A 13,766-nucleotide genomic window follows, 5' to 3' on the forward strand; every position below is an offset into this window, starting at 1 on the left:
TATTGCACTCAGAATGCGTCTTTCCTCTTGCAGAGGATCCCTTCCTGAGCTTCCTCCTGGAGTGCCATCACGCTTTGAAGAAACTGTTTCAGGCCAACAATTTTCAATATTCACTTCTAACTTGTGGAGCTCTTTGCCTCAGTCTCCACTGTGGTGACTTTTCTTATTACCTTTTGAAAAGAACATTAATCGATGATCATTTGGCTTGAGATTGCTTTTTAGTGGGCAGTTTTTCTTCTCCTGTTCTTTCTGCTTCCCTGTTTTCAACCATCAAGGGTGCATTGGGTTCATGAGTGCTTCTTAAAAAACAACAGTTCTCATCACCTGGGTGGTGCCCTTTGGCTGCGTCACATCTGCAGTGGTTGATGTTCCATGCCAGGCTGGTTTGTCTCATATCTCAGGTGGTGGCTTTCCTGCTGCTTCTTTGGTGCCTCATCTTTCTGTTCCACACTGCGAGTCCACACGGATGCACGCTGTGCACACCAAGGCCTCGCCAGGGCAGATTCTATGCACCCAGGCCTCGCCAGGGCAGATTCTGTGCACCAAGGTTTCACCAGAGCAGATGCTGTGCGCCAAGGCCTCACCTGGGAAGATTCTGGGCACTGAGGCACAATTGCAGATTTGTAGCTGTCTAAGGTTTATGTTCTTTTCACTCTGATTGTTTTACAAGGTTTTGCATTGGAGATTTGGAATAGATTTCACAAACTGAGTGCCTCATCATAGGGAGGTCAGGTCACTGATGTAAGCTCACGCTCTGAGGAATTGAAGCTGTGTCTGTGTAAGACTAAAAGATGAAATGCACGTCTTAAGTTATCAGTCACATGTTTTTTTTGTGTAATTTTCGTTTTGTAGGAGGTTCCTTTTGCCAGAATACCTGCCTTATGCTGGGATATTCCATGAAAGAGGTCAGCCGGGACTTGCCACCCACTCCTCTGTCAACAGAGTCCTGGCAGGTACGTCCATGTCCTATGCATGCAGATGGTTCAGCTACATGATGGGGAGTTAGGGTGGGGGGACAGCCTGCACTACAGCAAGAATGTTCATGCCATCTTTCTTCGTAGTAAAATAACCCACTGTCTCGGCTTCTTATAATGCATTGTGCAAAGCTCTTTCTTAATTTGATAAATAATATTTTAGAAAAAAAGTTTATCTTCATACTTTCTGCACAACACGATTTGTTGTCATTACTCTCAGGTATTAAACACAACCAGTGAATGGTTTCAAGACTGTAGATTGAGTAACACCATGTTGTTACCTGTTATGAGCACGTGTAGGACTTATACACAAATGATGACACTTGTAAAAACCAACTACCATGGCACAGCAATAACTGCAAGAGAGTGAGGAGAGAGAGAGACTGTCTATGTCAGTCAAGGAGCTTATTTTACTGAACATTATAATCCAGGAACAATAATAGGGCCAAGAAAGAATCCTCCGCAGTGGCTAGGTGTGATTTGTTGTTTTGATTTGTCCAGCACATAATCTGTCATTTGTATGGCATCGCAGCACTTTTGGAAGTCTGAGGATTACTTTCAAAGTGGTTTTGATATCTCCATCGTAGAGTCTCATTCGGATTATGAAAATGTGCCATGAGTAGATGAATGTTTTGTCTGTCAGTTGCAGATTAAAGTTCTTGCTTGGGGTTGAGTTAAACCAGGGTTCTATCCTATATCTTCCTCATCTTTGAGAACTTCTTGGGAGTTAATAAACGATCAGATCAATCAATCAAACAAACAGGATTTGTTAGAGTTCAGCTAGTCCCCTGAGAGGGTACCCAGGCGCTGAGAACACACCTGCTAAGGGGTTCAGTTGAACAGCCAGGTCTTAAGTCCTTTCCTGAATTCCAGAAGAGTGGATGAGGTCCACAGTTGAAGGGCCTTGTAGGTGTGGAACAACGTCTTAAGTTGACATCTCTTCTGAATAAGGAGCCAGCGCAGCTTCTTGAGGTGGGGGTGGTGTGGGTCTCCTTTGGGACGTTGTGGATGAGTCTGCTGCTGAATTCTCTATGGTCTGTGGTCTTTTCAGGAGGTGTGTGGTGATTCGTACATAGTGTGTGTTGTGTAGTCCAGCCGGCTGGTGCTAGGGCTTGAGTGATGGATTGTCTGGTGTTGACTGGGAGCCATTAGAAGATCTTACATCATAAGAAATCCAAATCATTGTACAGAACAAAATAGAATTGTCACATAGCAATGTGCCTTAGAATTGCCCCCAGTGTATTTGTGAGGGCCCTTTCCATCACCACTGGTCCCAGGAGTTGGCAGGCTGTTTGAACAGATTGTTGCCTGTGCTGTGGCAGTACCTACCGAGACATTGAGGCACCGCACCCATGACCCTTGAGTGTGGTCTGCTGGTGACAGGCACCACAGGCAGGTGGTCAAGCGGGCAGTACAGGGACTGGCGAAGGCGGTGCACAGAGCCTTGGACATCGCCGGGAGACTCAGACTTTCCAACTGTGAAGCCTGTTGATGCTTAAGGAGACCTTCAGAGCTTACCATGACCATGGCATGTCCTCTCCATGCAGAGCTCACCATGCCCCTGTCCCTGGCATGTCCTCTCCCTGCAGAGCTCACCATGTCCCTGCCATGTCCTCTCCCTGCAGAGCTCACCATGCCCCTGCCATGTCCTCTCCCTGCAGAGCTCACCATGCCCCTGCCATGTCCTCTCCCTGCAGAGCTCACCATGTCCCTGTCCCTGGCATGTCCTCTCCCTGCAGAGCTCATCATGCCCCTGTCCCTGGCATGTCCTCTCCCTGCAGAGCTCACCATGCCCCTGTCCCTGGCATGTCCTCTCCCTGCAGAGCTCACCATGCCCCTGTCCCTGGCATGTCCTCTCCCTGCAGAGCTCACCATGCCCCTGTCCCTGCCATGTCCTCTCCCTGCAGAGCTCCCTGCCATGTCCTCTCCCTGCAGAGCTCCCTGCCATGTCCTCTCCCTGCAGAGCTCCCTGCCATGTCCTCTCCCTGCAGAGCTCCCTGCCATGTCCTCTCCCTGCAGAGCTCCCTGCCATGTCCTCTCCCTGCAGAGCTCCCTGCCATGTCCTCTACCTGCAGAGCTCCCTGTCCCTGGCATGTCCTCTCCCTGCAGAGCTCCCCGTCTCTGGCATGTCCTCTTCCTACAGAGCTCCCTGTCTCTGGCATGTCCTCTCCATGCAGAGCTCACCATGCCCCTGTCCCTGACATGTCTTCTACCTGCAGAGCTCCCTGTCCCTGGCATGTCCTCTTCCTTCAGAGCTCACCATGTCCCCTTCCTACAGAGCTCACCATGCCCCTGTCCCTGGCATGTCCTGTTCCTACAGAGCTCCCTGCCCTGGCATGTCCTCTCCCTGCAGAGCTCACCATGCCCTTGTCCCTGACATGTCCTCTCCCTGCAGAGTTCCCCGTCCCTGACATGTCCTCTCCCTGCAGAGTTCCCCGTCCCTGGCATGTCCTCTCCCTGCAGAGCTCCCTGTCCCTGGCATGTCCTCTCCCTGCAGAGCTCCCTGTCCCTGGCATGTCCTCTCCCTGCAGAGCTCCCTGTCCCTGGCATGTCCTCTTCCTACAGAGCTCCCTGTCCCTGGCATGTCCTCTTCCTACAGAGCTCCCTGTCCCTGGCATGTCCTCTTCCTACAGAGCTCCCTGTCCCTGGCATGTCCTGTTCCTACAGAGCTCCCTGCCCTGGCATGTCCTCTCCCTGCAGAGCTCACCATGCCCCTGTCCCTGACATGTCCTCTCCCTGCAGAGCTCACCATGCCCCTGTCCCTGGCATGTCCTCTCCCTGCAGAGCTCACCATGCCCCTGGCATGTCCTCTCCCTGCAGAGCTCCCTGCCCTGGCATGTCCTCTCCCTGCAGAGCTCACCATGCCCCTGTCCCTGGCATGTCCTCTCCCTGCAGAGCTCACCATGCCCCTGCCCTGGCATGTCCTCTCCCTGCAGAGCTCACCATGCCCCTGTCCCTGGCATGTCCTCTCCCTGCAGAGCTCACCATGTCCCTGTCCCTGACATGTCCTCTCCATGCAGAGCTCACCATGCCCCTGTCCCTGGCATGTCCTCTCCCTGCAGAGCTCACCATGTCCCTGTCCCTGACATGTCCTCTCCATGCAGAGCTCACCATGCCTCTGTCCCTGGCATGTCCTCTCCATGCAGAGCTCACCATGCCCCTGTCCCTGGCATGTCCTCTCCCTGCAGAGCTTACCATGCCCCTGTCCCTGGCATGTCCTCTACCTGCAGAGCTCCCTGTCCCTGGCATGTCCTCTCCCTGCAGAGCTCACCATGTCCCTGTCCCTGACATGTCCTCTCCATGCAGAGCTCACCATGTCCCTGTCCCTGACATGTCCTCTCCATGCAGAGCTCACCATGCCTCTGTCCCTGGCATGTCCTCTCCCTGCAGAGCTCACCATGTCCCTGTCCCTGGCATGTCCTCTCCCTCTCCCTGCAGAGCTCACCATGTCCCTGTCCCTGGCATGTCCTCTACCTGCAGAGCTCCCTGTCCCTGGCATGTCCTCTACCTGCAGAGCTCCCCATGTCCCTGCCATGTCCTCTCCCTGCAGAGCTCACCATGCCTCTGTCCCTGGCGTCTCCTCTCCCTGCAGAGCTCCCTGCCATGTCCTCTCCCTGCAGAGCTCACCATGCCTCTGTTCCTGGCGTGTTCTCTTCCTACAGAGCTCACCATGTCCCTGGCATATCCTGTTCCTACAGAGCTCCCTGCACTGGCATGCCCTCTTCCTACAGAGCTCCCTGTCCCTGGCATGTCCTCTCCCTGCAGAGCTCCCTGTCCCTGGCATGTCCTCTTCCTACAGAGCTCCCTGTCCTCTCCCTGCAGAGCTCCCTGTTCCTGGCATGTCCTCTCCCTGCAGAGCTCACCATGCCCCTGTCCCTGGCATGTCCTCTCCCTGCAGAGCTCCCTGCCATGTCCTCTCCCTGCAGAGCTCACCATGTCCCTGTCCCTGGCATGTCCTCTCCCTGCAGAGCTCCCTGCACCGGCATGTCCTCTTCCTACAGAGCTCCCTGTCCCTGGCATGTCCTCTTCCTACAGAGCTCCCTGTCCCTGGCATGTCCTCTTCCTCGAGATCTCACCAGCCTGCCCACCACTGACGGGGATCCTAGCTGACCATCAGAAGCCTGACTCACCAAGCCTGAGCTTCCAGGTACTGTTGTGCTAGAACCAACACTCGCACCAACCGAAAGCCGTGCTGTAGAGCAGGCAGCATCCTGGCTCAGCGTTTACAAAAAGTAAAAGAGCTGCGTGAATAGTGAAGAACTTGTATAGTTTAGTTCACTGACAGTTTTTAAGCAGCAGTGGTTCACCAGTGCTGAGGACTTTATTACTCATGTGGTTGATAGTGGTAAGAAGCACTGGCAACACAAACAGGTCTGGCTTATTCGGTCTTTAACTGCTGAGTGACAAATGTGGATGCAATAACTGAAATCTCACTGAGAGGTACCCAAAATACTGGTCATTGATTAACTTGTGAGGACCTCTTGCTTTCTGTATTTCCCTGCACTTACCTCTTCACACACCTCATGTCTATCCACAGGCAATACAAACCCTCACTCACTGTGTGACAAAACAATTTAACATGGAGTTGGTGCCCATGTGCAGTGTACATCAATGGGACCGTCAAACCACATCTTGTGACTTGAGTCTTCTTCAAACAAAAACATGCAAACGTCCAAGCTCAACAGTAAACGGCTGGAGTATGCTAAGCATGAGAATTTACAGCACAACACACTATGGACACCTCCGTTTGGTGAGGGAGATTTTGTAAATATTATAGGAAAAGCGAATTCACGCCTTCCAGTCAGGAGCACGTCATACCCCATAGGATAATTGTAGGAAGCTGACCTGGTGTGTGGAGGGTACCCAAGGTACTTACACTTTATATCAGGTCCAGGTATCCCGTCTTAGAGAAGTGTAGGCAGTGCCTAGAAGCCAGGCTCTCTAGAGGTAGCTGTGGATGAACAGCCAAGGCTTATCTAGGAGACCTGTTAAGCTCATGCAATACCACTGTAGTCACACAGCACTTAAACACATGAAAGAAAACACTCAGTGTTACAAAATAAAGGCACTTTATTTTAGTGACACAATACCAAAAAGTACTAGAGGCAACCCTCCAATAGCAGATAACTAAACACACTAAATATGTACACTAGTTATCAGCAATAGGCATAGAAAGTGAAAGAAAACAATGCAAATAGACAATAGTGACCCTAGGGGGAGCCCAAACCATATACTAAAAAACATGGAATGCGAACACAGGACCCCCACCTAGGTAAGCGGAATGTGTAGAGGGGAGCTGGTGGTACTAGGAAACCCCAAAGGTAAGTACCACAGTGCCCCCTCGCGACCTGGAAGTAAGGAGTAAATGACTAGATTTTCCCTGAACCACCCAGGCCAAAGCATGCAGAGGGCTGCGTGTTGCAGGAAGGAGTGCAGGGGCTACACGGAACCTGAAGATCCCTTGGAGGAGATGCAAACAAGCCTTGGTAGCTGCAAGAGATGTGGTGCACGTGGGTACTGCCCTGCGTGGGAAGACAAGGGCTCACCACCACCAAAGTTGACAGCTGGCATAGCAGACCAAGCGGACTACTCTGGACCACAACCCAGTATCAACGCAGCTCAGGATGAGAGGAGATCCACACATCCGGTCGTCGTTGCAGGTGGTGCCTGCATATGCAGGGGAGGGAGTCCTTCACTCCAAGGGAGATTCCTTCTTTCTTCTCATGCAGACTGAAGTCTTGCCGCTCTCAGAGGATGCACAGTCGGGGAAATGTTGCAGAAGCTGGAAGGAGCCATGGAAACAATGTTGCAAGCAGAGTCTTGTGGATGCAGATTGTCAGTTGCTGGAGGGTCCGGTCGCGTTCCAGTGACTAGAAGTAGAGGTTGCAGAGGAGTCCTGTTGGAATCTTGTAAGCTCAATCTGAGGACCCCACCCCAGAGAGACACCTTAAATAGCCCTGAAAGGGGGATTGGTCACCTAGCCAGGTGACCACCTATCAGGAGAGGTTTCTGATGTCACCTGCTTTACCTGACCACTCAAATGCTCACAGAGGACCCTGCCAACCTTGGATTCAAGATGGCAGAACCCAGAGACCCTCTACAGGAACTCTGGACACCACCCCTGGGATGGTGATAGGGAGTGGTCACTCCCCTTTCCATTGCCCAGTTTGGCGCCAGAGCAGAGAGTGGAGGTCCCTGAACCGGTTTAGACTGGTTTATGCACAGAGGGCACCAAATGTGCCCTTCAAAGCATACCAGTGGCTTGGGGAGGCTACCCCACAAGCCATGTAACACCTATTTTCAAAGGGAGAGGGTGTTTCCCCCCCACCCCCCCCAAAAAAAAGGAAATCCTTTGGTTCGATGGCATCTGTCGCTGTAGATACACATGTTCTGCATAGCTCGCCATCTGGTGTTGGGTCGGAGTGTTACAAGTTGTTTTTCTTCGAAGAAGTCTTTCGAGTCACGTGACCGAGTGACTCCTCCTTCTGTCTCCATTGCGCATGGGTGTCGACTCCATCTTCGATTGTTTTCTTTCCGCCATCGGGTTCGGACGTGTTCCTGTCGCTCCTAGTTTCGGAACGGAAAGTTAGTTAATATCGGAAGATTTTCATCGGTATTGTTGCGTTCGGGATCGGCATAGTTAGAGTCAACACCGCATCGAAGATCGACGCGCTCCGGTGCCCTTCGGGGTAGTTTTCGATCCCCCGTCGGGGCCTGGTCGGCCCGACCGCGTGTCGAACAACGTCGATGGAACGGACCCCGTTCCGTTTTTGTCCCAAATGCCACAACAAATACCCGTATACAGACCAACATTTGGTCTGTAACCTGTGCCTGTCGCCTGAGCACAGTGAAGAGACTTGCGAGGCCTGTCGTGCGTTCCGGTCCCGAAAGACACTCCGTGACCGTCGAGCCAGGAGACTTCAGATGGCGTCCACGCCGACAGCGCACCGAGAGTTCGAGGAACAAGAGGAAGAAGAAACCTTTTCGATCCACGAATCGGACTCCGAGGAATTCGACGATCAAAGAACCGTGAGTAAGACGTCGAAAACAACACAGAAGAAAAGTGACAAGGCCCAGGGGACGCCACTGCCACCAGGCCATGGCTCCACCCTTAAATTCGGTGACCGACCATCGGCACCGAAAAAGGCCAAAACAGTGCCGAGATCGTCCGACTCCGGTCGAGACACCGGCACGCAGCCTTCTTGGGATCGAGAAAGTGCTGGAGAAAAGCAACGACACCGAGATAGCGGTGTAGAAGCGGCTCGATGCCGAGACAGCGGCACCGACGAAGATCGACGCCGAGAGGTTTCGACGCCAAAAAAGAAAAAAGCCACCTCGGAGCCGAAAAGAGATACAGGCAGGGTTTCGGTGCCGAAACAACCCGTAACCGACCCAGGTCCAGGCTCTTATACAGAGGAACAATCACTGTCCTCTCAGATGCGAAAGCATAGGTTTGAGGAAGAGCTGCAATCCACCGAAGTGGACCATACGCAAAAACGTATTTTCATACAGCAGGGAACGGGAAGAATAAGCACCCTTCCCCCTATTAGGAGAAAAAGGAGACTGGAGTTTCAAACAGACCAGGCGCCACAAACAAAAATGGTGAAAAAGGTGACTCCGCCACCCTCTCCTCCACCTCTAATTAACGTCTCACCAGCGCAAACTCCGTCACATTCCCCGGCTCACACCACCATGAGCCAAGGTGACCAGGATCAAGACGCTTGGGACTTATATGACGCCCCAGTGTCGGACAACAGTCCGGAGGCATATCCAACAAAGCCCTCACCACCAGAAGACAGCTCAGCATACTCTCAAGTGGTGGCTAGAGCAGCACAATTCCACAACGTAAACCTCCACTCAGAACAAGTCGAGGATGACTTTTTATTCAACACCCTCTCCTCCACCCACAGCTCCTACCAAAGCCTGCCTATGCTGCCAGGTATGCTTCGGCACGCAAAGGAAATATTCAAGGAGCCGGTCAAAAGTAGGGCAATAACGCCAAGGGTGGAAAAGAAGTATAAGGCACCTCCTACAGACCCTGTTTTCATCACCACACAGCTGCCACCAGATTCCGTCGTAGTAGGAGCAGCTCGGAAAAGAGCCAACTCCCACACATCTGGGGATGCACCACCCCCAGATAAAGAGAGCCGCAAGTTCGATGCAGCTGGGAAAAGAGTCGCAGTACAAGCTGCAAACCAGTGGCGCATCGCTAACTCTCAAGCACTACTTGCGCGCTATGACAGAGCCCATTGGGATGAGATGCAACACCTCATCGAGCATCTTCCCAAGGAACTACAAAAGAGGGCAAAGCAGGTGGTTGAGGAAGGGCAGAACATATCAAATAACCAGATACGTTCTTCTATGGACGCAGCAGACACAGCTGCAAGAACAATTAATACATCTGTGACCATTAGAAGGCACGCATGGCTAAGAACGTCTGGGTTCAAACCAGAGATACAGCAGGCAGTGCTCAATATGCCATTCAACGAAAAACAACTGTTCGGACCAGAAGTGGACACGGCAATCGAAAAACTTAAAAAAGACACTGACACTGCTAAAGCCATGAGCGCACTCTACTCCCCGCAGAGCAGAGGAACCTACAGCACCTTCCGCAAGACACCCTTTAGAGTGGGGTTTCGGGGTCAGGCCACACAAGCCAGCACCTCGCAGGCAACACCGTCCACCTACCAGGGACAGTACAGGGGAGGCTTTCGGGGCCAATACAGAGGAGGGCAATTCCCTAGGAATAGAGGAAAATTTCAAAGCCCAAAAACCCCTACAACCAAGCAGTGACTCAGATGTCACTCACCCCCTCCACACAACACCAGTGGGGGGAAGAATAGGTCATTATTACAAAGCATGGGAGGAAATAACTACAGACACTTGGGTCTTAGCAATTATCCAACATGGTTATTGCATAGAATTCCTAAAATTCCCTCCAAACATACCACCAAAAGCACAGAATTTATCAAAACAACATTCCGAACTCCTGGAAATAGAAGTTCAAGCACTATTGCAAAAGAATGCAATCAAATTAGTACCAAACACACAAACAAACACAGGAGTCTATTCACTGTACTTCTTAATACCAAAAAAGGACAAAACACTGAGACCAATCCTAGACCTCAGAATACTAAACACCTACATCAAATCAGACCACTTTCACATGGTCACGCTACAAGAAGTGTTACCATTGCTAAAACTACAGGACTACATGACAACCTTAGACCTCAAAGACGCGTATTTCCATATACCAATACATCCGTCGCACAGGAAATACCTACGGTTCGTATTCAAAGGAATACATTACCAATTCAAAGTATTGCCTTTTGGTTTAACAACCGCACCAAGAGTCTACAAAATGTCTAGCAGTAGTGGCTGCACACATCAGAAGGCAGCAAATACATGTATTCCCGTATCTAGACGACTGGCTAATTAAAACCAATTCACTAACAAAGTGCTTACAACACCCAAAACAAATCATACAAACCCTTTACAAACTAGGGTTCACCGTCAACTTTGCAAAATCCAACATTTTGCCTTGAAAAGTACAACAATACCTGGGAGCCATCATAGACACAACAAAAGGAGTAGCCACTCCAAGTCCACAAAGAATTCAAAATTTCAACAAGATCATACAACGCATGTATCCAACACAAACAATACAAGCAAAGATGATATTACAACTCCTAGGCATGATGTCTTCATGCATAGCCATTGTCCCGAACGCAAGACTACACATGAGGCCCTTACAACAGTGCCTAGCATCACAATGGTCACAAGCACAGGGTCACCTTCTAGAGGGCTTTCCAACCAATAATAGTTCACAAATACATTCTTGTCAAAACAGACAACATGACAACAACGTATTATCTAAACAAACAGGGGGGGACACACTCAACGCAATTGAGCCTTCTAGCACAGAAGATATGGCGATGGGCAATTCACAACCACATTCGCCTAATAGCGCAGTTTATTCCAGGGATCCAGAATCAACTTGCAGACAATCTCTCTCGAGATCACCAACAGGTCCACGAATGGGAAATTCACCCCCAAATTCTAAACACTTACTTCAGACTCTGGGGAACACCTCAAATAGACTTGTTTGCAACAAGAGAGAACGCAAAATGCCAAAACTTCGCATCCAGATACCCACACAGGCAGTCCCAAGGCAATGCCCTATGGATGAACTGGTCAGGGATATTTGCCTACGCTTTTCCTCCTCTCCCTCTCCTTCCTTATCTGGTAAACAAATTGAGTCAAAACAAACTCAAACTCATTTTAATAGCACCAACTTGGGCAAGGCAACCCTGGTACACAACACTGCTAGACCTATCAGTAGTACCCCACATCAAATTGCCCAACAGGCCGGATCTGTTAACACAACACAACCAACAGATCAGACATCCAGATCCAGCATCGCTGAATCTAGCAATCTGGCTCCTGAAATCCTAGAATTCGGACACTTACAACTTACCCAAGAATGTATGGACGTCATAAAGCAAGCCAGAAGGCCGTCCACTAGGCACTGCTATGCAAGTAAATGGAAGAGGTTTGTCTGCTACTGCCATCATAATCAGATCCAACCTTTACACGCAACTCCAAAGGACATAGTGGGTTACTTGCTTCACTTACAAAAATCTAACCTAGCCTTCTCTTCCATTAAAATACACCTTGCGGCAATATCTGCATACCTGCAGACTACCTATTCAACTTCCCTATATAGGATACCAGTCATTAAAGCATTCATGGAAGGCCTTAAAAGAATTATACCACCAAGAACACCACCCGTTCCTTCATGGAACTTGAATGTTGTCTTAACAAGACTCATGGGTCCACCTTTTGAACCCATGCACTCTTGCGAAATACAGTTCCTAACCTGGAAGGTTGCATTTCTCATCGCCATTACATCTCTAAGAAGAGTAAGCGAAATTCAGGCGTTTACAATACAAGAACCTTTTATACAACTACACAAAAATAAAGTCGTCCTAAGGACTAATCCTAAATTTTTACCAAAGGTTATTTCACCGTTCCACCTAAATCAAACAGTGGAACTACCAGTGTTCTTCCCACAGCCAGATTCCGTAGCTGAGAGGGCACTACATACATTAGATGTCAAAAGAGCATTAATGTACTACATTGACAGAACAAAAAACATCAGAAAGACTAAACAACTATTTATTGCATTCCAAAAACCTCATGCAGGAAACCCAATATCAAAACAAGGTATAGCAAGATGGATAGTTAAATGCATCCAAATCTGCTACCTTAAAGCAAAACGACAACTGCCCATTACACCAAGGGCACACTCAACCAGAAAAAAAGGTGCTACCATGACCTTTCTAGGAAACATCCCAATGCAAGAAATATGTAAGGCAGCCACATGGTCTACGCCACACACGTTCACCAAGCACTACTGTGTAGACGTGTTATCCGCTCAGCAAGCCACAGTAGGTCAAGCCGTGTTAAGAACATTATTTCAAACCACTTCCATTCCTACAGGCTGAGCTACCGCTTTTGGGGAGATAACTGCTTACTTGTCTATGCAGAACATGTGTATCTACAGCGACAGATGCCATCGAACTGAAAATGTCACTTACCCAGTGTACATCTGTTCGTGGCATCAGTCGCTGGAGATTCACATGTGCCCACCCACCTCCCCGGGAGCCTGTAGCAGTTCAGAAGTTAGCTTCAACTTTGTACATTTGTATATATATTATTTTAACCTTAAATAGGTACATACTTAGTCACTCCATTGCATGGGCACTATTACTACAACACAACTCCTACCTCACCCTCTGCGGGGAAAACAATCGAAGATGGAGTCGACGCCCATGCGCAATGGAGATAGAAGGAGGAGTCACTCGGTCCCGTGACTCGAAAGACTTCTTCGAAGAAAAACAACTTGTAACACTCCGACCCAACACCAGATGGCGAGCTATGCAGAACATGTGAATCTCCAGCGACTGATGCCACGAACAGATGTACACTGGGTAAGTGACATTTTCATTCTGCCTTCCTGGGCTTGAGCTGTTCAAGCAGCAGGAGGGCAGAAATCTGTCTGAGGAGTGGCAGCAGCTTAGGCTGCCCGGAAGACCGTACAAGGCTGGTAGGAGCAATGCTGGGGGTCCTCCAGCTAGTTGGGGGCGGGCATCTCCACTAGCTGGAGTGCCCTGGGGCATTGTAACAGGAAGCCTGAGCCTTTGAAGTTCACTGCTAGGTGTTACAGTTCCTGCAGGGGGGAGGTGTGAAGCATCTCCACCCAGAGCAGGCTTTGTTTCTGTCCTCAGAGAGCACAGAGGCTCTCATTCCAGGAGGTCAGAAACTCGTCTCTCAGCAGCAGGCTGGCACAGACCAGTCAGTCCTGCACTGAAGGATTTGTTAAAATACAGGGGGCATCTCTAAGATGCCCTCTGTGTGCATTTTTAAATAAATCCAGCACTGGCATCAGTGTGGGTTTATTATTCTGAGACGTTTGATACCAAACTTTCCAGTATTCAGTGTAGCCATTATGGAGCTGTGGAGTTCGTTTTTGAGAAACTCCCAGACCATATACTTAATATGGCCACACTGTACTTACAATGTCGAAGAATAGACACTGTAGGGGCATATTGCTCATGCAGTTACGCCCTCACCTGTGGTATAGTGCACCCTGCCTTAGGGCTGTAAGGCCTGCTAGAGGGGTGACTTACCTATGCCACAGGCAGTATTTTGTGTGCATGGCATCCATGTCGACTTTTTCTTTTTTCTCCCCACCAACACACACAATCTGCAATGGCAGTGTGCATGTGT

General features: G+C 49.9%; 1 protein-coding gene across 5 annotated transcripts in view; it reads left to right on the forward strand.

Moving 5' to 3' along the window:
• AMBRA1 (autophagy and beclin 1 regulator 1) overlaps nt 1-13,766 on the forward strand; it is a 667,981-nt gene that overhangs the window by 246,108 nt on the left and 408,107 nt on the right. For all 5 annotated transcript variants that reach the window (XM_069221711.1, XM_069221710.1, XM_069221709.1 and 2 more), the window contains one exon: nt 853-953. In XM_069221711.1, coding sequence (XP_069077812.1) covers nt 853-953 — 101 coding nt within the window. The remainder of the gene's footprint in view (nt 1-852; nt 954-13,766) is intronic.

Source organism: Pleurodeles waltl, chromosome 3_1 (assembly GCF_031143425.1).
Source record: "Pleurodeles waltl isolate 20211129_DDA chromosome 3_1, aPleWal1.hap1.20221129, whole genome shotgun sequence".
Lineage (NCBI taxonomy): Eukaryota > Metazoa > Chordata > Amphibia > Caudata > Salamandridae > Pleurodeles > Pleurodeles waltl.